Genomic DNA, 25,726 nt, shown 5'->3' on the forward strand with positions numbered 1-25,726 from the left:
TTATTCATTGAAACAGGATTTTATTATTATTTACAATTTACAATTTTTTTTTCTTTTTATTGAAATATATTAATTATTAAAATTATTAAATATTAAAACCTTTACTATGATTGAATTGTATTAATTAATATGACTAAATTATATTAATCATATTATTATAATTAATATATAAATACTAGGTATAATATAATATAATATATATAAATTATAATTGATTTATATAATTATTCTAATTATTTTAATTAATTTATATTTAAAATAAATTAATATGTTCTATTAATAAAAATCAATATGAATTTATGAATAAAATTTTTACTATAGTTAAAATATATTAATTATCAAATTATAAACAATTATTAAAATCTATACTATAATTTATTTATATTAATTAATATAACTAACTTACTTATATTAATTATATTATTATAATTAATATATGTAAATACAAATTTTTAATTAATTTATATAATCATTTTAATAATTTAATATAAATTAATTAATTTCATTAAAATAATTTGATATAAATTAATTAATATAATTTATAAGATTTTTAATATAATTAATATTAATTAAAATGATTTATATAATTAATATAATTAATATAAATTATATTAATTTAACTTAACTTAATACAATTAATATAATTTAATATAAATTAATTAATATAATTTATAAGATTTTCAAGATTTTAATATAATAAGTAATATAATTAATATAAATTAATTAATATAATTAATAAAATTTAATTTAATATAAAGTAATTTATATTAATTTTATATTTTATATTTTATTATACCTAGTATTTATATATTAATTATAATAATATGATTAATATAATTTAGTCATATTAATTAATACAATTCAATCATAGTAAAGGTTTTAATATTTAATAATTTTAATAATTAATATATTTCAATAAAAAAAAAAATTGTAAATTGTAAATAATAATAAAATCTTGTTTCAATGAATAATAAATAAAATAATAATTAAGAATCATATGTCGGCCTTTTTGTGAATTTAGGGTTCTTGTATTTATTTCCAGGTCGCAATTCTATTCTCTCTCAATAATCTCTCATTATTATTCTTTCTGATTTGTCCTGATGATGGACCCCCTTTGGGGTTTGAAACGTTGGCAGAATGAAGTGAAGACTGTGGTTAATCCGGATCAAGATTAAGTCCCCTTATTAATTAATTCCCCGCTTTAGCCTACGGGAACCACTCTAGGCTAGCGGACTCTGTCATAAGCTTCCTATGGGGACGGGGACATTACAATACCTAATCAATGATTTTGCTTGAGTGATGGGTACATTTTTACCAAGGTTATGATAAAGGAGTTTCACAATCAACATCTCCAACACAAAGGTACATAGAGTGTTTGGCGCTCTTGATTAAATGTCAATTCCATACCTTCATACATAATAGAATCTAGAAACAATGTTGCAATCCTGCCAATCTTGAAATCCTTAAAATTGTTAAGTATGTTGATATTTGAATGGGATCTAAAATTCTACTTTCTCCATATTAAATCCAATGAGATTGGAACCACTCTCAAACATCCTGAAATAATTAATGGTAATCTTAAAATTTAAGTAATAGTGACATTCTCCTTTATCTTTCATTTTCATCCTTATACTTCAAAAATTTAATATTTCCATTAACTACTAGCGTATGTATCTCATGAGATGAATCATGGGAAATGAAAACAACAAATTTCCCCTTGTTTGCTGGATGGAAAATAGTCACGATAACATCAAACCTCAATCCACTAACTCACTTTTAAAAAATGAGTTATGTTGAAATTTGGTAGCATCGGGAGGTACTCTCTTGCCCTTGGTGCAAGGCTTGTGAGAGAGAAACACTCATAAGATGAGATTTTATGAGTGTGTGGGTTTAGACCCATGGTATTGCACCGTGTGGAAAAATATAAATAAGCATCCCAAGGAGAGGCTTAAAGGCAATCATGGAGAGGAGAATAATGGATGTTTCTTCTTGATTGGGGTTCTAATTTGCTGAGGAAACCACAAACCTGCAAAGGAGCAACCGAGTACTATTGAAGGATGTGAGTAAATTGGTTCATGGGGCAAATATGTTAAGACAAACCTTGAAGGAGGTCGTTAGGTTGTTCTAAAGGCAAGGAAGGAAAGGCCACATTAAATTTCTCACACCAGCCAGATTTATTTTCTCGAGGCAAATTAATTTATCCCCAGTAGTTTATTTATTAACCCAAATAAATATTGATTTACTGAAAAATAAAATCACTGGTATTTTTAACTTCTAGAATTACAAATATGCAATGGAAATAAACTAGAGAGATCAATCACACATTGTAAAATTAATTAACCCACAACAATTCTCCATCATTTCATTATCTCGAAACGCTGGGTTTTTCAATCCACAAAGATACAAGGAAAAATACAAATCTGGAACTTGCAACCCAGCTCCCTCAAAATGAATTCGGCCTAGTAAATCAACCTCAAGGAAATTTGCCTATGGATGAAATCCGCCTCAAGAACTTGTCCTCCAACAACTCGATCTACGCTCTCCAACAACTAGATCTGCACCCTACCACTAATGCACATTGGGAAAAACCCAGCACTTCAGCAACTCGACCTCCTCCGATAGATACAATCTCCCTCTGACAACTCTACCCTACAATCACCTCCTACTTGGCCTCCCTCGATTCACACGAACCCACTCGCACTTCTCCTTCTCTACGCACTTGTCCACTAAGCCACTCACACCGCAGAGAAAATCGCTCTCTCTTCGTGATGATTTGCTCACACAACTTTTGCTCTTAGTCTTGTGTCTTCACCTCCTCACTAGGCTCCCTTTATAATCTTCATTGAGTCCAAATCCCTAACCCCAATCTCCCTTCTATAACCTGTTGAAAAGTAACTAGGTTCAGTCTTCATAACGATGTGTAATTGTGATTTTATGTAATTGATGAAAAGAAAGAAAAATAAAATTATTATTATGCTTGTCTCATTGATTTCATGAGCAAGGAATTTTAGGAGTCATCTAGTCATAAAAGTCAAATTGAGTCTATGTCATGTACGAAGGACCCTTCTTGGGCATATTACACTTGTGTATGAGTCATTAGAAATGTCTAGTAGCCCTCCAAGACCGAGCACAAGCATTAACCTCAAGTCGGCTTCAAAATAAAATTAATTGTCTCCCCAACAGTCACGTCGGCTCACTTGCACTCATGTCGGCTCATAAACAGTGGCAAACAACTATAAATAGCTAGCTTGGATTCCATTTTCAACGCAGAATTTCAGAGAAGCAACTTCAGTAGGGGTCTGCGGTTAAAAAGTGTAAGGAACAACAGGTCGTTTCAGCGAAGGTCTACGACAAAAAAAGGTCATTTCAGCGAAGGAAAAAGAGTATCAACCGAGCTCCTTTTCAAGTCTGTTTTGAGTTCTTCTTCCTCTACACGTGTGAGGAAGTAAGGGTTTTGTTGCAGCAGAAGGAACCTAAAAGAATTACATTACTATTGCGCAGCCGAGTTGGAAGTAGGGCAAGGTTAAGAGAAAGCCATGGTAAACTAGAAGGAATCACCAAGCAAGGAAGGTCTAATTCAAGGAGGCCGAAACTAGTGATGGTCTGAAGCAGCCGAAGTTGAAGAGAAGCCGAGAAGAAGGAAGAAGCAGAAGGTTGACTCAAGGAAGAAGGACTTCATCAAGAAAGCTTTGTGTCTTGGTCTTGGAGTGGCAAATAGGTCAAGGGTCATGGTCTTGGTATTCGTCAATTGGAATCTCTACAAGAAGAATTTGTTGGGTTTTCCTCTCAAAGAGTGAGAGCTTTTGGCCCTGGCTGATAGCCTATGTTCTATGTCTCTTGTCTCTTTATGGTGTATGCATTGGTAGTTGTTTGATGAAGAAGAACGCTAATAACCTAAGTAAAAGAAGATCTAATCTAAAAAAGTAAAAAGCACTCACAAGCAGTTACTAATAGAAGAGAAATCATTTAATCTCTATGCCCTAGATTTCTGAACATGGAATTGGAGCTAAGGTAACTAAGTCAAGGAAGGGCATCTTATCAAGAGACACACAAGGATCAAATTTCAAGGAAGGCATCAAAGCGAAGATCATCTTGAAGTCAAAGGAAGCATCATAACCTTAGATCAAAGAAGTCTACAAAGAAGTATTGGGATCATCATCAAGACAAGAAGGCCAAAACCCTACATCTACTCAAATTGAAGAGATCTACAAATCAAGTTAAAGTGTTTTGAAGACTATTCATCCAAAGGAAGCTAGATCAAAAGGCAGTGTCATCAAGACTCTCTCTCGTTGAAACAAGTTCCTTACCATTAAAGACATCACCAAGAAGTCATCACTGATCTTCATCAACAAGACTTCACCATCAAAAGGGATCTCCCTCTCTCTGAGATCAAGGATCATTATTGAAGAAAACTATCTTCAACAAAGAGAAGTTTTCTATTCTCTATATCATCATCAACATCAAGGAAGCAGCAAGGAGAAAGGAGCATCCTATCAAGTAAGTATATGACCTTATTTGAATCTGTCAAAATGTCTTTTTGCAAGGAGAGCAACAAATTGGTTGGGGCTTCAAACTATCTTGCATGGAAGAAAAGGACATATCTAAATCTCATTGAAAATGAGGTCATGGATCATGTCAAAGGATCTATCACAAAACCAGGAGAGGAAGATGCTCAAGCTCTTGCCAAGTATATGAAAGGGGAAGTTAGGGCTCAAAGGATTCTCATAGAATCCATCAAGGATCCCCTCATCCCATATGTATCTGAACTTGCAACTTCAAATGAAATCTATTCCGTAAGCACTGTTGGAGAAGTCATATCATTAAGGCAAGAACTCTACAAGCTGAAAATGTCTAAGGAAGATGGAATAGCCTCATACTTTATGAGGATATCTGAGATCTGAGATCAACTACAAGAACTGGGAGAAGTCATGTCTGATAGTGAAATGGCTACAGTAGTATTAAATGCAATACCAGAGGAGTGGGGTAACTTTACTTCAAGTATTTATGAGAATAAAGAAGCTACTCCATTCCAGGATCTATGGTCACTATGCAAGATTAAAGAATCTAGACTAAAGGCCCAATCTGATGTGAGAACATGTGAGCAAAGTCAAGATTATGTTGTAATGACAAGAAGAAAGGGACAATTTGGAAAGTTTGGTCCTTAAAAAAAAGAAAAAGAACATGGCCAAAATCCAATGCTATGGGTGTCAAGAATATGGACACTACAAAAGAGACTGTCCTAAGCTCAAGAAGGACAATAACAAAAGAGGAAGAGAAGAAGCCCACATCACCGAGGAAGTGGAGGAAGTTGGAAAAAAGGAAACCCAAGAAGGAGGAAGTAATAGATCTCCCTTACTGAGATAGTCTTCCTCACCTAAGTTCTTTTCAAGTTCCTAAGTCTTCTGTTGTAAGATATGGCTATCATGATTCACTAAATGGGATGCATCAAGGCATCATAGAAGCATTAAAAGCAAGAGCTCGAGACATCATCATAGAAAAGCACGAAAGATGGTTAAAATCTATGGAAGTCAAGGATATAGCTCTTGGAATCTCATTGGGAACATAAGTGGCAAGGTCGTCTAATACAAGGTTCATCATACATTTTTCAAAAGGAAACATATGTTGATAGGGATACTTCAGATCCTCAATGTTCTCTGATAGAATATTCATTGAAAGGTTCACTGATCATGAGGAAAAGCAAGTGTTTCATCAAGAATTCCAATCTTGTGGAATTCATGGGATGAGGGTATGATGACATAAAAGTGAAGCAGTTCAAGGGATTGAAGCTCTTTCAATCAAAGTAACATGGATCAATGCTCTACCTTGAAGAGCATGACCAAAAGTAATGATCTCCTCCCTCAAAGGAATGCAGAAATGCATGGGTCACATATTCACTAGATGAAATCAACATAAAAAGTCCTCATCTGAAGTATGAGGTGGTTGACTACAATTAAGGAACTCTGATTGGAAGCTCCCTGGAATGTAATGTGCGAAGAAAGGAAGGAAGAGATCATGGAATATGCAACCATGGTAAAGAAAATCAACATCCGAAAGACTAAGAAGATTTGACTAGGATATCTCCATGGAAGATATGAAGACTTGGATGAAATCTGAAAGGAAAAGAGACCCTTGACAATATATATCTTTGGAAGATGTGTCGATATGTATGCAGGATGCTCATGCAAACTAGAAGATGTCATGATGAAAGACCATCACAAAGGCAATGTTGATTTTAATGTTCATTCCTTTATTTTTATATCTAGATGGGTTTATGCAGGGCTACCAAGGGAATATCTATGGATGTCTTCCACCACCGATGCACATGTAGTAGGATGAAAGATCCTTAAGTAAACATGGCATGAAGAAGGCATCATGGCATGAAGGAAGGCCAAATATGGACTAATGGATCACTTTCTGATGAAGACATGGTTGACTCATGGATGAAAGTGGTGGATGGTTGATGCCCTGTGTAGAAGTCCCAAACATGAAGACTCCTAGATAATGAAAAGAAGTTCATGACATCGTAAGGAAGAATCCTTCAAGTAGCTAGTTGTCCCATCAATCTCCACCTGAGGAGCTATTGTAGGTCCCTAATTAAGAGGGAGCCTGGAAACAAGTTTCTTACTTGGAGGAAACTTGGAAATTCCTAAGCCAAGAGGGAGCTTAGGTACATTCCTTCCATAGGAATGAGTACATTCCTTTATTGGAATAGATATGTCCTCCCTAATTAAGAGGGAGAGATAGACACGTCATTCTTGTCTTCACTTGGGAAGACAGAATGAAGGATTAGGTAAACATCTGGCATTCGATGCTCTTTCAGGATGTATTAGGGCATCCAAGATAAGAGTAGTCGTAGAGGACCAATATTCTTTGAGGATTGGGAATCCAAGATAAGAATAGTCCTGGTGGAACACACCTTGAGAACTTGGGTGGGGTATGTTCCGTGAGAAACAATGATGAGGGTGTCTACACATCATTGGTCTCGCTAGGATTGTGCTCAAATCTCGTGAAGAGATAGAGCAGTTAGTCAAGGCTTTGCTATGTGACAATGTTGTTTGATATGATGTTATACAGATGGGTTACCAATCCAATTCTTTTTATAACAAATTCTTCAAACTGAGAATGACCAAGTACCATTATGAATACCTCTCTAGTTAAGAGTGAGTGCTGAAAAGTAACTAGGTTCGGTCTTCATAATGACATGTGTAATTGTGATTTTATGTAAATTGATGAAAAGAAAGAAAAATAAATTTATTATTATGCTTGTCTCATGGGTCTCATGAGCAAGGAATTTTAGTTTAGTAATGGCTCCCATTGTGAGCCTTTTGGATTAAGTCAGCTAGTCGTAAAAGTCAGATTGAGTCTATGTCATGTATAAAGGACCCTTCTTGGGCATATTACGCTTGTGTATGAGACATTAGAAATGTCTAGTAGCCCTCCAAGACCAAGCACAAGCATTAACCTCAAGTCAGCTTCAAAATAAAATTAATTGTCTCCCCAATAGTCACATTGGCTCACTTGAACTCATTTCGGCTCATAAACAATGGAAAACAACTATAAATGGCTAGCTCGAATTCCATTTTTGTTAATTTTGGCAACTAGGGCCAAACTTCACCTTGGACAGCTCATATGAGGTAGCTGATATTTTTATTGGATTCTTCTCTCTAAGAGGTGTAGGATTGATCTAAAGATCATCCTATTCTGACATGTACAAATGTAATTATAAATTTATTTTGATTATAGACAAATTGTCAAGGTCGGCCAGCAAACTCATGTAGGCTCAAAAGCCCAACAGTCACGTCTATCCATCCTCAACGTTTGCATATAGATACAAGGTGCCTCTGTAGATTTTCCCACTGTAGATCACCTGGTAAAGCAATGTACTAAAGCAAAACACTTGATCTACTTCTACAAACAATTGAACGGAAGCTTAATCGAACATGAGCAACATCAAGCATGAACAGATATAATTGAGAATGAGAAGTAATCAACCATAACACGGAAGATATAACACAAGGGAAAGCACCAGCCTAAAACCCCAACTCTGTATTATCATACAAGTGGAAATCTTGTTCAAGTTACAAAAAGAATCAGCTCTCAAGCTATCCTGCTCTCTCTGTAATCAAACAATACTGCTCACAAACTCAATAGATTCTATCTTCCTCAAGCTCTCCAAGCCTCCTAATTCCTTGCGCAGTTTTGATTGGGGTCCAATGATATCACATGTGTGAATTGGCCTCATCACACTCACTGTAACCTCAGGTCCAACTGCGCAATCCTTAAAGAATAATATTCCTTCTGCATGCAAGGAATATTCACCAAAGAATATCTTAGCAACTGATAGTACATTGTCCCTCCATCTGATTTCAACTAGGTCTCTGACTAAACTGACATGCATGAGTTATCCTTGAGTGAATCTTCAGTTATCTGAAATATAGTAGTTACATGCATGCAAGCATTAACTAACTGAACTCTCATTAATTTAACAAACTGTTAAATTAATCTAACTGGACTTGACTCAGTTAACTGAGCCAACTAATTACAACTCACTCTTATCTCTTTAACTGATGGATAAATCCCTCAATCAAAGGAGAAACTGTTGCATGTCCTCACATAGACTTCAAGTTCATAATTCCTTAACTAATTAACTCAAGATGAATTAATTAATCAATTTACAAATTGTTGTTAATATCAAATTCGAATTTTACTTCCTATGTTTAGTCCAGGGACTGACTAAAATAAGAAGGGATCCCGAAATGCTATTTTTAGAAAAGCTATTTTTAGCACTTTCACTTTTCACCTATTGTAGCTAAGATCTCCAATGGCTAAATTGTTATTTATAGCAGTGCTATTTTTAGCATTTTCTATCTTTAGCATTTCTTGTTGCACATTTTAACACTCCCTCTCAACAAGAAAGGGATTATCAGTAACCCCGATCCTGTCTCTATGGAACTCAAACTTGCATTTTAACAATGCCTTAGTCAAAATATCTGCATCCTGCTCCTCGATTGAAACATACTGCAACATCATGATCCTCTTGACCACACAGTCCCGTAGATGATGCTAACAGATATATATATGCTTGGACCTGTCATGAAACATTGGATTCTCAGATAGTTTTATGCAACTCTGATTATCACAGTATATCACCGTAGGATCCATCATCTGACCAAACAATCCCACTAGAATCTTCCGCATCCAAATGGCTTCGCATGTTGCCTGACTGGCAGCCATGTATTCAGCCTCTGCTGAGCTAAGTGCAACCGATCTTTGTTTCTTGCTATACCAAGAAACTGCAGCTGAACCAAGGTTAAAGATTCCTCCATAAGTGCTCTTCCGGTCTGATGGACTACCAGCCTAATCCGCATCTGTGAAGCCTTGCAGCTTCACTCCCTCTATCCGTCTATACCACAATCCATACTGTGTAGTGCCTCTGAGATATCTCAGCACATGCTTTGCTGCCTCCAAAACAGCTTGGTAGGTTGAACCATAGCTTAACTCAACTGGTTCACCGCAAAGCATAAGTCGGGTCGTGTGTTCACCAAATACATAAGTGAACCCACCAGCTGCTGATAAACAGTAGCAGCTACTACCTCACCTGAAGTAGCATCCTCCTTCCTCCAGTTGCCAGCTAGAGGAGTCTACATAGGTTTGCACTTCTCCATGTAAAAGCGCCTAAGTATCTCATTGGCATACTTGCCCTGAGACACAAATACTTCCCCATATTTTTTCCACACTTCCATGCCTAGAAAGTAGTGCATGAGGCCCATGTCCTTCATCTCAAACTCTCTTGCAAGGTCCTCCTTGCAAGATTTGATCAGCGAATCATCACCTGTCAAAATCAAATCATCGACATAAAGTACAATAATCAATGGCTTACCTTCTACCATGATGTGGTAAAGGTTCGCATCTGCTTCACTCTTAGTGAAGCCCAACCCGGTGAAATAGTTGTCGATCCTGGTATACCAAGCACGGGGTGCTTGCTTCAGCCCATATAGTGCTCGCTTGAGCCGGCAAACATGCGACTCGCGATCGAAGGTCTCAAATACTTCGGGCTGCTCAATGTATACCTCTTCCTCAATCTTCCCATTGAGGAACGTCGTCTTCACATCCATCTGATGGATCTTCCAACCCATCTAAGCTGATAGAGCTAGCATCGATCTGATAGATGAGTACCTTGCTACGGGAGCAAAGGTCTCATCGTAGTCGATCCCCTCAACCTGTGACCCTCGAGCAACAAACCTTGCCTTGTGTTTCTAAACACTGCCATCAACTGCATGCTTTACCTTGTAAAGCCATCGGGAACTAACCACTGACTTGTCCCCAGGTCTAGGGACAACATCCCACACACTGTTCCGTATGATAGAATCGTACTCTTCTACCATTGCATCAACCCACATTGGTTGTTGCACTGCCTCCTGAAAAGAAGGAGGTTCGGTCGCTACACACTCCCCAACCAGGGCCAAGTAGTCAGTGTATCTCTGGGGAGATCTCCTCTGTCTGCGCTGAGAGGATGGTTGCCCCACATTCTCTCTTACATCTAGCATCAATCTGTTAGCTTCCCGCAAGCGTTTTCGCCCGTCTCTGGAAGACTCTCCAGGAGTGGTGGTCTCCACTACTGGATCCTCTGCATGTGGCTGATCCACATCATCAGGAGGCTCCTCCTCCTTTGGAACTAAAAGTTCCTCATCACCATGCAACTTGAGCTCCCTCTCAAGTGACACTCGCATGGCTCTCTGCTCGTCGAACTTCAGATCCCTGCGCACTACGGTCCTCTGACTGGCAGGCAGAAACACACGATAGTTGTGGGGTGTATCTGTACCCCACAAGTATCCCCAACTCAGTTGTTGGGTCTAGCTTCTTCCGAGCATCTTTGGTCACATGACAGAAAACTGGTGATCCAAAGATGCGGAAGTGACTCACATCTGGTCGCTTCCCTGAAAAAGCCTCCATAGGTGTCTTCATCCCCAAAATACGATGAGGACTTCTGTTCTGAAGGTACACTGTTGTATTGCATGCCTCAGCCCACAGATGAAGTGGTAGGCTTTGGTCATGGAACATCGCTCGAGCTGCTCCATAATAGATCTGTTCTTCCTTTCGGCCACCCCATTCTGTTGTGGTTATGAGGTGCCGTCAATTCCCGTTTAATTCCACCTGCTGCACAGAAGTCTTTAAACTGTTGGGAAACATACTCTCCACCATTGTCGCTACACAAGGCTTTTACTTTCTTTCGTGATTCTTTCTCTGCCAAGGCTTTAAACTCACAAAACCTCAAGAAGGTCTGATCCTTCTTTTGCATAAAGTAGATCCAGCATCTACGAGAAAAATCATCAATAAAAATAACATAGTACCTTTGCTTAGCGGTGGAGGCTGTAGAGAATGGTCCACATACATCTGAGTGAACTCGCTCCAAGATTGCTCCAGCTCTACTATCCCAATCCTGAAAGGAAGCTTTTGCATACTTACCTAGGGTGCATCCTTTGCATGTGTCTGTTTGCTCTAGTTTTCCCTTGGGTAAGCCGGTAGAAATTTGCTGCATGATCTTCAAGGCCCCGTGATGCAAGTGGCCTAGTCTCCTATGCCATAGCTCGCCAACATCTTGGCTTTGCACCACCTCTGCTTTGGAACTCAGTGCAGCACAGTCATCTACCTCCAGCTTGTAGAGATTCTTTACTTGAATCCCAATTCGCTTGGTCTGTCTGGTGTCGATATGCCTCAGGAAAACTTTTCCTTTACTAAAGACTACATCATAGCCTTTATCTTCTAGCATAGCAACAGACACAAGATTCTTTTTCAAACCTGGTACATACTTAACAGCAGATAGGGTGAGAGGAGCACCATGCTCCCTTTGAAACACAACTGTACCTTCACCTAAGACACAGTACTTTCCATCATCGCCCATCTCGATCCGCATCTAGAGATCCTTCTCCTCCAATGTACTGAAAAGATTCTTGTCACCCGACATGTGGAAAGAAGCTCCACTGTCTAGGTACCAAACACATCCCACCATGGATGAAACCATGCATGCGATAAGCAAGAAATCCTGCTCAAACTGTGAGCCTAATGCATCACCATCAAATCTCTTGGAGGAACCCTTCTTGAATTTCTTCTGTGGACAATTCATAGCATAATGGCCCACTTCATGACAATGAAAGCATCGCACCTTCGACTTGTCAACCTTCTTCCCACCATGAGAAGATTTGGATTGGGATGCCTTCCCTTTCCCTTTCCCTTTCTTAGCTTTACTCGCTAAAGCTAGATTTTCTTCATCATCTTGTTTTGATGAAGATCCATCCCGGGTGCTTCACCTTATCTCCTCCTGCATCAGATCCAACCAAAGTCGTTCCCAATCTGGCAGTTTCTCTCTTCCATTAACCAAGTCTTGGTAGCTATGCCAGCTCTTAGGAAGACCAAGGAGTGCAAGACTCACCATGTCATCATCAGCAGTCACGATCCCTACGCTTCCAAGCTCATCCCTGCAGGTGGTGAGCTTGTTCAGGAACGTAGAGATTGTGTCGCCCTTTTCGCACTTGATCTTTCGAAGTTTATCTTTCAGCGCCAGCTTCCTCTGATCGCTGCTATTCTGATAAAGATCTTTCAATGTTTTCCACATCGAAAACAGAGTCTCCTTCCCATGGAGGCTCGAGACAATGTGATCTCGAACTCCCTCCAGGATGATTCTCCTTGCTCTAGCCACACACTTTTTCCATTCCGCCAGTTGAGTAGCATCAGTCGGCTTCTGGACTTCTTGATCAATGAAGTCCTTTAGACCGTTATCTTCTAATACTGCCTCCATGCAATCCTTCCAGGCTATATAATTCGAACTGCCATCAAGGGCATATTCGAGTCTCAAACCACTGAACACCATCGGTGAAATAGATCTGATAAGAACTGTTAAGTTACGGTATTTTCTATGCTTATAGCTGTTTACTTATCTTTCTTATTATTATCCACAGATTAACAATCACATGTACATAAAGTAAAGAGCAGATAGAACATTAAACGATCGACAGAAAACAAGCCAAGACAAAGAGACACAAGATGTGGCGGCTAGCCAGGGACAAACCCCAATATGGGGAAAACCCTTTGATCAAATCTTCTTTTATCTTCAATAATTCAGCAGAGAGAAATAGTACAAGGATCTGATTTATATCAGCAGCAGCAAACCCCAGGTCAGCCCTAAACTAGGGCAGCAAACCCTAGATCGAACTTGTCAAGTCTCCACCATTGAGTCATTCACCGTGCACCAGTCTAAGACTTCATCGTGCACCAATCCAAGATATCGCCACGCACCAGTGCAAGATTTCGCCGCGCACCAGTGCAAGATTTTGTCGTGCACCAACAAAGATTTTGCCACGCACCGAAGAGAGAGAGAGAGAGATGTGATGATCAGTGTGTCCAAATGAGGAAAAGACCTCCTATATTTACACACAATTGTTGATGATTAAATAGATGCAACTGTTGGGCTTCTAAACCTACATGAGTTGTCGGTCGGCTTGATAATTATTCCATTATCAAAATAAATTCATGTCTCCATAAATACTTATCGGAATCGGATCATCTTTAGATCAATCCTACACCTCTGGACGAGAGGAATCTAATAAAAATATTATCAGCCATGAATAAGATGACCCACATGGAGTTTGCCCTAGTTGCCAATTTTAACAAGAACTCAATTCAATATTCAAACCAAACTTCGAACTTCTCCTGCTTGTATATTGTTCTTCCTTGATCACCTTTGCTCTAATACCATGTAGATTTTCCCACTGTAAATCACCTGGTAATGCAATGTACTAAAGCAAAACACTTGATCTACTTCTACAAACAATTGAACGCAAGTTTAATCGAACATGAGCAACATCAAGCATGAACAGATATAACTGAGAATGAGAAGTAATCAACCATAAGACAGAAGATATAACACAAGGGAAAGCACCAGCCTAAAACCCCAACTCTGTATTATCATACAAGTGGAAATCTTGTTCAAGTTACAAAAAGAATCAGCTCTCAAGCTATCCTGCTCTCTCTGTAATCAAACAATACTGCTCACAGACTCAATAGATTCTATCTTCCTCAAGCTCTCCAAGCCTCCTATTTCCTTGCGCAGTTTTGATTGGGGTCCAATGATATTACATGTGTGAATTGGCCTCATCACACTCACTGTAACCTCAGGTCCAACTGCGCAATCCTTAAGGAATAATATTCCTTCTGCATGCAAGGAATATTCACCAAGGAATATCCTAGCAACTGATAGTACATTGTCCCTCCATCTGATCTCAACTAGGTCTCTGACTGAACTGACATGCATGAGTTATCCATGAGTGAATCTTCAGTTATCTGAAATACAGTAGTTACATGCATGCAAGCATTAACTAACTGAACTCTCATTAATTTAACAAACTATTAAATTAATCTAACTGGACTTGACTCAGTTAACTGAGCCAACTAATTACAACTCAATATTACAACTCACTCTTATCTCTTTAACTGATGGATAAATCCCTCAATCAAAGGAGAAACTGTTGCATGTCCTCACATAGACTTCAAGTTCATAATTCCTTAACTAATTAACTCAAGATGAATTAATTAATCAATTTACAAACTGTTGTTAATATCAAATTCAAATTTTACTTCCTATGTTTAGTCCAGGGACTAACTAAAATAAGAAGGAATCCCAAAATGCTATTTTTAGCACTTTCACTTTTCCCCCATTGTAGCTAAGATCTCCAATGGCTGAACTGCTATTTATAGCCCGACTATTTATAGAAGTGTTATTTTTAGCATCTTCTATTTTTAGCATTTCTTGTTGCACATTTCAATAGCCTCCTCCTCATTTGGACAGTGGACACTTCATTCACTCACACATCTCTCTCTTCTTGATTAGGTATGGATTTTTGAGGCTTCTCTCTCTCCACACGTGCGAAGAAAGGATTGTACTTTTTTTGTCCCTATGTTGACCGAAAATTGCAAAAGGTTGTTTTGACTAGCGTTGACCATCTTTGACTGCGGTTTTGTGTGGGGTATTTTTGTTTCGGCAAGCTGCAATTTTGGGCACGAAATCCAAGGTGAGGAAAATGGTGACAAGGATGCCCGAATTTAAAGTAGAACATGAAGGTGTTTGTCAGGGGCATGCCGAAGGAAAGCATACAAGGGGACCAGTCCCCTCAAGTGATAGCAAGACTATTGGCATATTGCAATTGGTTCATTTTGATTTATCTGGTATGATGCCCGTGAACTCATTGGAAGGATATTTATATTATGCTATCTTTATGGATGATTTCTCTCGCAAGACTTGGATATATTTCTTGAAAAAGAAGGATGAAGTATTCTCATGGTTCCGCTCTTTCAAAGCTTTGGTCAAAAATCAAACCGGGAAGAAGATCAAAATATTAAGGATCGATAATGGAACCGAATATGAATCAAATGAGTTCAATAACTATTGTAGAGAAGATGGCATTAAGAGGGATACTACTACGCATATACTCCTGAGCAAAATGGTGTTGTTGAAAGGAAGAACTGTTCTATTGTAGAAGCCACTCGTGCCATGCTTCATGATCAAAGCCTTCTGAAGTTCTTATGGGCCGAAGTTGCAAACATCATCGTGTATGTTCAAAATAGATGCCCTCATCAAGCGTTGGACTCCAAAACTCCCAAAGAAGTTTTCACCGATAAGAAACCCAATGTTTCTCACTTTAGAATTTTTGGTAGTCCTGTATATTTTCATGTGCCGAAAGAAAAGAGAAGCAAATTGGATGCTTCTGGGAAGAAAGGAACATTTGTGAGCTACAGTGAAACTTCTAAGGCATATAGAATCTATGTGCCTAGTCAAAGAGAAGTGGAGATAAGTCATGATGTCACCTTCGATGAGGATGTTGCCCTTGGGAAGATTAGTAACCTTCCCCTTCCAAGGAAAGACAAACAAGCAAATTCAGGAAAGCAAGGAGGACCGCAGGATGAGTCGATGCCCGATGTTAAAGGACCAAGGGATCCCATTGATCCACCCCTTCATGAGACCTCCTCCTCAAAAAGGAGACCCTCATGGCTTAGGGAGACTCTCGAAGATGCCGAGAGACATTGCACCTAGGGGGGCATTTCGTGAATGCAAGAAGTCAAATAGGTACCAAGGGTACTTAACTGCAATGAGTACCATTGTTCAATCTGAGCCTTGCACATTCGAAGAAGTTGCAAAGCACCAAATTTGGAAGGATGCAATGAACAAAGAGTATGAATCGATTATGAAGAATGATGTTTGGGATGTGGTCCCTAGACCCAAGGACAAATCTGTTGTCACCTTGAAATGGCTCTACAAGATCAAGCATGGAGCTGATGGAAGTGCTGAGAAGTTCAAGACCAGATTCATTGCTCGAGGCTTTTCTCAAAAAGAAGGTGTAGATTATGATGAGATAGTTGCGTCGGTTGCCCACTACACCACCATCCGTTCACGCAAGGATGGAATCTACACCAAATGGATGTCAACACTGCCTTCTTGCATGGTTCACTTAAAGGAGGAAGTCTATGTAGAACAAGTTGAGGTGTTTGAAGTTCAAGATCGTTAGACACATGTATGCAGATTGAAGAAAGCCCTCTATGGGTTGAAACAAGCATCCCGAGCTTGGTATGAGAGGATCGATAGTTATCTAATGAAGCTAGGATTTACGTGAAGTGAAGCTGATCCAAACCTTTATTTTAAGGTTGAGAATGATAGACCTCTCATCTTGGTACTTTATGTGGACGATCTCTTTCTGACATGTGCAGACCCTCTTATTCATCAATGTAAGAAGGAGTTGGCTTCTGAATTCGAGATGAAGGACCTAGGATTGACGAATTACTTCCTAGGGTTGGAGGTCTAGCAAAAGCCATGTGAGATTTTCCTTTTCAAGGAAAATATATTGTGAAGATACTTGAAATATTTGGGATGCTGGACTGCAAGTTCGTGACTATTCTGATGGAACTTGACTTCAAGAAGTTATGCGAAAGTGCTGCTAGGCCCGATTTGGAAAATCCTTCTGAGTATCGTCAACTTGTGGGGGCCCTGATGTTCTTGGTGAACTCTCGTCCGAACATATGTTTTGTAGTAAATACATTGAGTCAGTTTATGGTCGAGCCTCATCACATACATTGGATTATTGCCAAGAATCTCTTGAGATATCTTCGGGCACAATCACTTATGGACTGAGATACACTGCCGGGAATGTGAGGCTCCATGGTTACTCTGATGCAGACTGGGCTGGCAGTGTGGTGGATCGTAAAAGCACATCTAGATGTTGCTTCTCTCTAGGTTCTTCTTCGATATCATGGATGAGCAGAAAGCAAAAGTCGGTTGCCTTGAGCACCGCTAAGGCTTAATACATTGTTGCTAGTTTGGCCTCCTGTGAAGCTGTTTGGTTGAGGAAGCTCTTTAGTGAGTTGTTTGGACATGTGTTAGATACCACCATGATCTTCTGCAACAACCAGAGTGGGATTCGTCTTTCTGAGAATCCTGTGTTTCATGACCGCTCCAAACATATTTATATCAGGTACAACTTTATCCAGGATATGGTACAACGAGGAGCAATAAGGCTCCAACACATTGGGACTAATGATCAGGTTGTCGATATTCTTACAAAGCCCCTGGGGAAGGTCAAATTCTTAACCTTTCGTGAATGACTTGGACTTGTAGAGAGACCCTCTTATGAGGGTCCCGTATGAGATAGATGTTGAGCTCTGGGAGCTCCGGGGGGCTTGGGGTACTTCTTGGAGCGATAAGCGACCATAGGGTGAGTGGTTCACCTTCCCCTGTGATACCCCATGGTGACATATGCATAAGTTGAGTGGTTAACCTTGTCCTATGGCATATGAGCAGGATGAGTGGTTCACCTTCTCCTGTCGGCACATTCTACCCATGCAATCTGGAACTCATGGGAAGTACCTCTCATCTAGCCAATGAGTAGGGGAATGAGGATAGGGACCATAGTACTATCGACAGACACATCATGTACTACCGTACTCCCTATGCTAGGATGTTGATATTGATCTGGGATCAATGGAAACTGACTTCGGGTCGGTTAAGAGTGGTATGACACACCCTCTATTATTGGAGACTGACTTCGGGTCAGTGTAGAATGGTATGATACATTCTCGATCATTTCTTCTTTCTTCATATGGTTCAACATAGCAGACCAGAGCAGAGACTGTGATGGTACAAATTGTCAGACAGTTTGGCAGGTGAAATTCTCCCTAATTGAGAGGGAGTGTTAATTTTGGAAACTAGGGCCAAACTTCACCTTGGACAGCTCATATGAGGCAGGTGATGTTTTTATTGGATTCCTCTCTCTGAGAGGTGTAGTATTGATCTAAAGATCATACCATTCTGACATGTACAAATGGAATTATGAATTTATTTTGACTATGGACAAATTGTCAAGGTCGTCCATCAAACTCATGTAGGCTCAGAAGCCCAACAGTCACGTCTATTCATCCTCAACGTTTGCATATAAATACAAGGTGTCTCCTCCTCATTTGGACACTTAATTCACTCACACATCTCTCTCTTCTTGATTGGATACGGATTTTCTAGGCTTCTCTCTCTCCACACGTGCGAAGAAAGGACTCTACCTTTTTTGTCCCTGCATTGACCAACGTTGACCGAAAATTGCAGCAGGTTGTTTTGACCAGCGTTGACCATTTTTTATTGCAGTTTTGTGTGGGGTATTTCTGTTTGGTAAGGCCACAGTTCTGGGCACGAAATCCGAGGTTGTTTGACCTCTATTGACCAACATTGACTTTCTGGTTAGGGCTTCTTGTTTCTGCTGTTTGACTGATCAGATTTGCATTGTGATTGGGCAAGTGAATATTGTAAATTGTACTCTCTCTCTCTCTACTAAACTTTTGAAAGATTATAAGAAGAATTGATCAAGGGTTTCCCCACATTGGGGTTTGTCCCTGGTTGGTGCCATATCTTGTGTCCTCTTGTCTTAGCGTGTCTTCTACTGTTATTGTTTATGTTCTATCTGCATTTTACTATCATGATGATGTGATTGCTAAACTGGATATTGATATTGGGCTAATAAAGAAATTGAAGTAAAAAATTGCTCTAAGCATATAGAACATACCAATTTTATCCAAAAATTAACAATTTTCAATGCACAATTTCAGAGAAGCATCTTCGGTAGGGTCTGCAGTTAAAAAATGCGAGGTACAGCAGGTCAGTTCAGCGAAGGTCTGCGACAGAAAAAGGTCATTTCAGCGAAGGAAAAAGAGTATCAACCGAGCTCCTTTTCAAGTCTGTTTTAAATTGTTCTTCCTCTACATGTGTGAGGAAGTAAGAGTTTTGTTGCAGCAGAAGGAACCTAAAAGAATTACAGTACTATTGAGCAACCGAGTTGGAAGTAGGGCAAGGTTAAGAGGAAGTTGTGGTAAACTAGAAGGAATCACCAAGCAAGGAAGGTCTAATTCAAGGAGGTCGAAACTAGTGATGGTCTGAAGCAGTCAAAGTTGAAGAGAAGCCGAAAAGAAGGAAGAAGCAGAAGGTTGACTCAACGAAGGACTTCATCAAGAACGCTTTGTGTCCTGGTCTTGGAGTGGCAAATAGGTCAAGGGTCTTAGTCTTGGTATTCATCAATTGGAATCTCTATAAGAAGAATTTGTCGGGTTTTCCTCTCAAAGAGTGAGAGGCTTTGGCCCTGGCTAATAGCCTATGTTTTGTGTCTCTTGTCTCTTTATGGTTTATGCATTGCCAATTGTTTGATGCAGAAGAACACTAATAACTTAAGTAAAAGAAGATCCTAATCTAAAAAAGTAAAAAGCACTCACAACTAGTTAATAGAAGAGAAATCACTTAATCTCTATGCCCTAGATTTCTCAACATAACCACCTTCAAGATCAACAATTGAAATTATTTCCAAGTCACTCAAATAATTAAATCATTTATCCATAGAAAATAACTCAATAGTCCACAATAATTAATTGATTTTAATTATTGTACTTTCCCTAAGTTAGACTTAAGAAAGAAGACATAAATCACTAGAAGAGGCAAATAATGTCTTCCACATGCTAAGACACCAAGCCTATGTAGAAGATCTTATGATGTTACCTACATCAACAAGCGGCAATGAGGAAAGGAGCAGTTGAGGGAATTAAAGGCAGCCCGTGCCCTAGGAAGGGTCAGACCTCTGGGACTCTACCATCCAAAGGCTAAAGGACAAGCCATTGAAGATAGAGGAAGCTAGACATTGGTTTGGGGGACAAAACCACAGTCAAGGAAAGAAGGAATTGTGCCCTAAGGAGGTTCGATTGACTGATAAGGCAGTTTTGTAGGGGTCGGGCCCTAAAAAGAGGGTGGTTGTGTCTTTTTGGCAACTGGCAGAAGGCCGACAACTTAGACGAAGCAAACCACAGCTAATGTGAGGGTCATCACCTACAGGAGGTAGTCACAGCAGGACAGACCTATAAAGAGAGAAGATTGCAGGTGACCAAGTGTTTAAGGAGGGTTGGGAAGCCTAAGGTGCTACAGCAAGGTGGTTGTGTGGACAGTCCATTAACGGGGAAGCTAGACTAAGTGATTTTGGGCAACGACAGCTTGAAGGATTTTGTACTTGTGTTTTTGGGGCATTTTCAGGGATTGTAAACGGCCATTATCCCTAGTACGGGAGCCCTTGGGTTTCTTGTTAAAGGACTTATAAGAAATTAATTTTGACAATTAAATTTCAGTGTTATGTGCTTGATCTAATTGCTGGTGTATTTTTTGCGAGTTGTTTTAAAGTTAGGCATTTCAATGTCTGTATGTTTTCAGTTGTGTGTATCTGTCAAAATATAGACCAAATATGCGGTGTGCATGAAATTCTAACATGGTACCAGAGCATTTTGAAGAGCAGTCGGATCATATTTGTGCATAGGTGGCAGGTCTAAGAGGGAGGCAAGTTGTTTGTTGTTGAAGGAGTGACAGTTGGTGTCTTGGATTTCTATGTAAGAATCCAACGGACAAAATTGTTTCTAGCTCAAGGATTGAGGACCGGTTGGAAGGGATATCCAACAACAGTTCACGGAAAGGTAATTCTCAGACCCAATGGATCAAACTCTAACCCAAGGGTGGTTCTTAGAGTTAGAGAGAGTGGTTTGTATAGGCTAGAGGGAAAACCTATTGACTAAGGAAAGAAGAAGGTTCTAGGGACTTAGAGGGAGTCAAACAAAGGGAGTTCGCAGATTCGAAGGGAGAGTCAGCAATCCCAATAGAGTGTGCCTTCAAGTTCAAGAGTAGGAGAGGAGTCTTCCAATGCTATCAAGAAGATGTCGCGGTACAAGATGGCCATGCAAGATGTCAAGCGTAGGAAGCTTCGAGGAGCAAGATGTCTTCGAAGAAGGGTCCAAGTCTTGCAGCAGGATTTGCTTCAGTAACGAAAGAAGAAGCTTATGATGAATGTGGTCCAGTGTGAGAAACAGAGAGACTTCCAGAGAATGGAAGTTGAAATTTGGTAGCATCGAGAGGTACTCTCACTTGCCCTTGGTGCTAGGCTTGTGAGAGAGAAACGCTCATAAGATGAGATTTTGGGAGTGTGTGGGTTTAGACCCATGGTATTCTAATGACTCATGGTATAAACCCATGGTATCCTGATGACCCGTGGTATTATGCCTTGTGGAAAAATATAAATAAAAAGCCAATTGAGAGGCTTAAAGGCAATCATGGAGAGGAGAATAATGGATGTTTCTTCTTGACTGGGATTCTGATTTGCTGAGGAAATCGCAGATCTGCAAAGGAGTAGTTGTGTACTCTTGAAGGATGTGAGTGAATTGGTTCATGGGGCAAACATGTTAGGGCAAGTCTTGAAGGAGGCCATTAGGTTGTTCTAAAGGCAAGGAAGGAAAGACCCCAAGGAGGAAAGGAGCAGTTGAGGAAATTATTGGTAGTTTGTTTCCTAGGAAGGGCTGGACCTGTGGGAATCTACCCTCCAAAGGCTGAAGGACAAGCCATTGAAGATAGAGAAAGCTAATCGCTGGTTTGAAGGACAAAACCACAACCAAGGAAAGAAGGAATTGTGCCCTAAAGAGGGTCAGTTGACTGATAAGTTTAACGCAATCATGTAGGGGTCGAGAACTAGAAAGAGGGTCAGTTGACTGATAAGTTGTAACGCAATCGTGTAGGGGTCGAGAACTAGAAAGAGGGTCAGTTGTGTCTTTTTGGTAGCTAGTAGGAGGCCAGCAACTTAGAGGAAGCAGACCACAGCTAAAATTTGAGGGTCGTGGGCTATAGGAGGTAGTCACCGAAGGAAAAAACTGTAAAGAGAGAAGATTGCAGGTGGACCAAGTGTTTAAGGAAAGTTGGGAAGCCCTAAGGTGCCACAGCAAGGTGGCTGTGTGGAGAGTCCAGTAAAGGAGAAGTTGGCCAGAGTGATTTTAGGCAATGAGGGCTTGAAGGATTTGGCCGCAGCCCAAGGATTTTGTACTTGTGTTTTATGGGCATTTTCAAGGATTGTAAAAGGCCACTATCCCTAGTATGAGAGCCCTTCGATTTATTGTTAAAGGACTTACAAGAAAATAATTTTGACAATTCAATTTCAATGTTATGTGCTTGATATAATTGTTGGTGTATTTTCTGTTGTGCAAGTTGTTTTAAAGTTAGGCATTTTAGTGTGTTTATGTTTTCAGTTGTGTGTAATTGTCAAAATATAGACTAGATCTGGGGTGTGCATGAAATTCTAACAAATTAAATGACCAAAATTTTGTTGTAAGTGAAAATGACAGAGACAAAGCGATAACTTCCAAATTATCGCAATAATTACCTAAATTATCGTGATAATTTCAAAAGGGCAAATTATCATGATATATAGTGGCAATATCATCATCAAGGTTGGTTTTAGCCATATTATCGCAATAAGTACAACATTGGTAAAAAGGTGAAATTTCAATTTTGCATCAATTACCCAAGTGCATGAAATTTCCATAATCTCACTTTCCTATCGAGATGGGTATGACTTGAAAGTACTCCGAGTTTTTGGCGAGCAAAACTACTATGATCTCACCCTTCAATTGGAAAAAACGATGGCTAATTTCAATTAGAGGCAACTAACAGGATTGCACTCTACTATATTACGGTGACCAAATGTGGCTTATGATAAAATGACATTTATGTAACTAATTTCTATGAAGATCTAAGGGCACAATCTGTAATTTTACAAAACCTTTGGAGGCAAAGTTTATCACAAAGATGGCCAATAATCATTTTACTATACAATTTTGGGTATATGGGGTAAATGTTACAGCAGATGACATTCATAGAACTAATTTTGAGGAGTATCCAAAGACAAATTTTCTAGTTTTATGTGATTTCAGAATATTATCAAAACAATAGCCAATTATAAGAAAACAATCAATCCTAATGGAAGTTGACTAAACAATAATTAATTTCCTTTTTTGGAAGTGCTTAAAGAAACATGCTCCAATCCACTGCACGATGAAGAGTGAACTTCCTTCAACTTAAGTGCCAATTCTGCCCGATATATATTACAATAAAATTGCCGGAGATTTTCGGAGCTAGGTCTGAGGGATATCTACTATGCCAAAATCACATGCAACTTGCACCGTGTCCCATCCTTGAGTGACTATTCTGCCAAAAATGCTCAAGACTAGTACTAAGCCTCATCCCTAATTGCCAGGTCTAAGGGATATCTATTCTGAAAAAATCACCCACAACCTGCACCTGTTATCTCATTAAGCAATCGGTCTAAAAGATATATATTCAGACAAATTGCCCAGGAGTTGTACCCAACCTCATCTTTACATGCCAAGCCTGAGGGTTACTATTTCACCGAAATTGCCCAACACTTACACTGGGCCTCATCCTTTATTTGTCGCGTTTATTCCACCAAAATTGCTGGGGATTTGCACCCAGCGTCACCCTTAACTTGCCAAGACTAAGGGATATCTATTCTGCCAAAATTGCTCAAGACTAGAACTGAGCCTCATCCTTAAATGCCAGATATAAGGGATATCTAATCTGCCAAAATCACCCACAACTTGCACGTGTTATCATCATTAAACACTCGGTCTAAAGGATATCTACTCAGACAAAATCGCCCAGGAGTTGTACCCAACCTCATCTTTACATGCCAAGCCTGAGAGTTACTCCATCAAAATTGCCCAAGACTTACACTAGGCCTCATCCTTTAAGTGCCAGTATTACTCCACAAAAATTGCTGGGGATTTGCACCCAACCTATTCCCTAACTGCCAAGACTAAGGGATATATATTCTGAGCTTCGATGAGCTCCATGTTGATTCACAAAGATCCGAAATTCCAAGGATGGGTCATCCTCTTAACATCGGGTGTGAGCCATCCATCCTCCCTAGAAAGACAGAAATTGGGCGATTGTTATAACGAGGAGAATAGCCCTTGAATTGTAATGCACCTGCCCTTGAATTGTACTGTATGGAACCTGCCGTTGAATTGCTATGCACCGCACCAAAATTGCGCCTACGAAACTCATGCTATGCACGTGAGGCAAATCATAACAAGCATAGAACCTGATGAAAGGCTTAACATTCCATCAACCTGACCCGTTAACCAACACCGTTGGCAAAACGGCGATTAATTAACCATAAATACATTAAAAAGTAATCACACGTGTTTCAGAAAAGGATGAAGACTTGCCTCTAAATTCTTGCAGGCATGTTCAAATGTCTGTTCATCCATGGGTCGAATGGCCACCAAATCATATCCCCTTAGGACTGGGTTGTGTGGATTAATAGCAGCAGCTTGCAGCATAGTCTCCACGATAACAGTCAATCTGGTGTATTGTTTGAAAGTTTCTCCTATGGGAACACCCAAAACCTTTCTGTGAAATCTCACGGTCTCGGCCAATACCGGTGAAGCCTCAAGCAGTGACTGTAATGGCAATGTAGTGATCGTACACCGGTCTGAATCCGATATAACTCCTGATATAGAGCGGTTGAATGCGATTCCGCTATAACCTAATTCCATTGCCTTTACTACCAATCTTACCCTGGTGTCCTTGGCATGTTTGGCCCTGTTTTTGTCCTTTGGCTCGTCTTCTATGGGAATGTTGACGTCGAAGAACCCCATTTCAGGCAAAGCGACGCAGCTCAAGCTGAAGTGATGATTGTATAGTGAGAATTTTTGAGATTTTAAGGTTGTTTGAAACCCAGGGCGTTTCCCCTCGGTAGGGTTTATAAAGGGTTTAAAGATCTCGGAGTGCAATAAAATCTAAATAAGTTCAGAAAATACAATGGACTTGGCTCTGCGAATAAATTGTCTCGGCGTCCATGAGAAGTGAGTGAGGCCTCGCGGGCAGGGTTTAGAGTTTGGCATTTAGGGATAAGTTTTGTTAGCTGATAACTTAATATTGATATCATAGCGGCTTTGCTTAACAATATGAACATTTGTTTGCCCATTAATGTCTTCTTAGCGTTTTTGTGATATTTTTAAGCCTATTTTTCTCTCTTGAGTGGCACACTCATATTATGGACCCTGGCCAGTATTTAACCATTAACCTTTTAAATATACAATAAGTACTTAGTTTTGAAGATTAATTCTACCACTCGCGAGGGTATTATTGGGTTATAAAATCTTTTACATTTACGTAAGAAGTAAATTTTATTGCAATGAGGCTGGATTTTCAAATGCTTTATTTATTTATTTTGGTCTTACTTCAAATTTTTTTAAGTTCTATTATTATTTCAAATTTAGTTTTGAGGGTTAAGTAATTTCTGACTATTCTATATATAATAAGATTTAG

General features: G+C 39.4%; 1 protein-coding gene across 3 annotated transcripts in view; it reads right to left on the minus strand.

The window, feature by feature from the left end:
* The window catches only part of GAF1 (Polymerase/histidinol phosphatase-like protein), a 190,355-nt gene extending 165,021 nt beyond the window's left edge, over window positions 1–25,334 (minus strand). For 2 of the 3 annotated variants that reach the window (XM_089391722.1, XM_089391720.1), the window contains exon 1: window positions 24,622–25,334. In XM_089391722.1, the coding sequence (XP_089247848.1) occupies window positions 24,622–25,053 (432 nt within the window). In that variant the 5' untranslated portion in view covers window positions 25,054–25,334. Of the gene's footprint in view, window positions 1–24,617 lie in introns of all 3 variants that reach the window. The other variant, XM_089391721.1, reaches the window with a different exon arrangement.
* Between the last annotated feature and the right edge of the window lie 392 nt (window positions 25,335–25,726).

This window comes from Pinus tabuliformis, chromosome 1_1, assembly GCF_031772625.1.
Source record: "Pinus tabuliformis cultivar Carrire ecotype Pingquan chromosome 1_1, CPIR1, whole genome shotgun sequence".
In the NCBI taxonomy this organism is placed as follows: Eukaryota; Viridiplantae; Streptophyta; class Pinopsida; order Pinales; family Pinaceae; genus Pinus; species Pinus tabuliformis.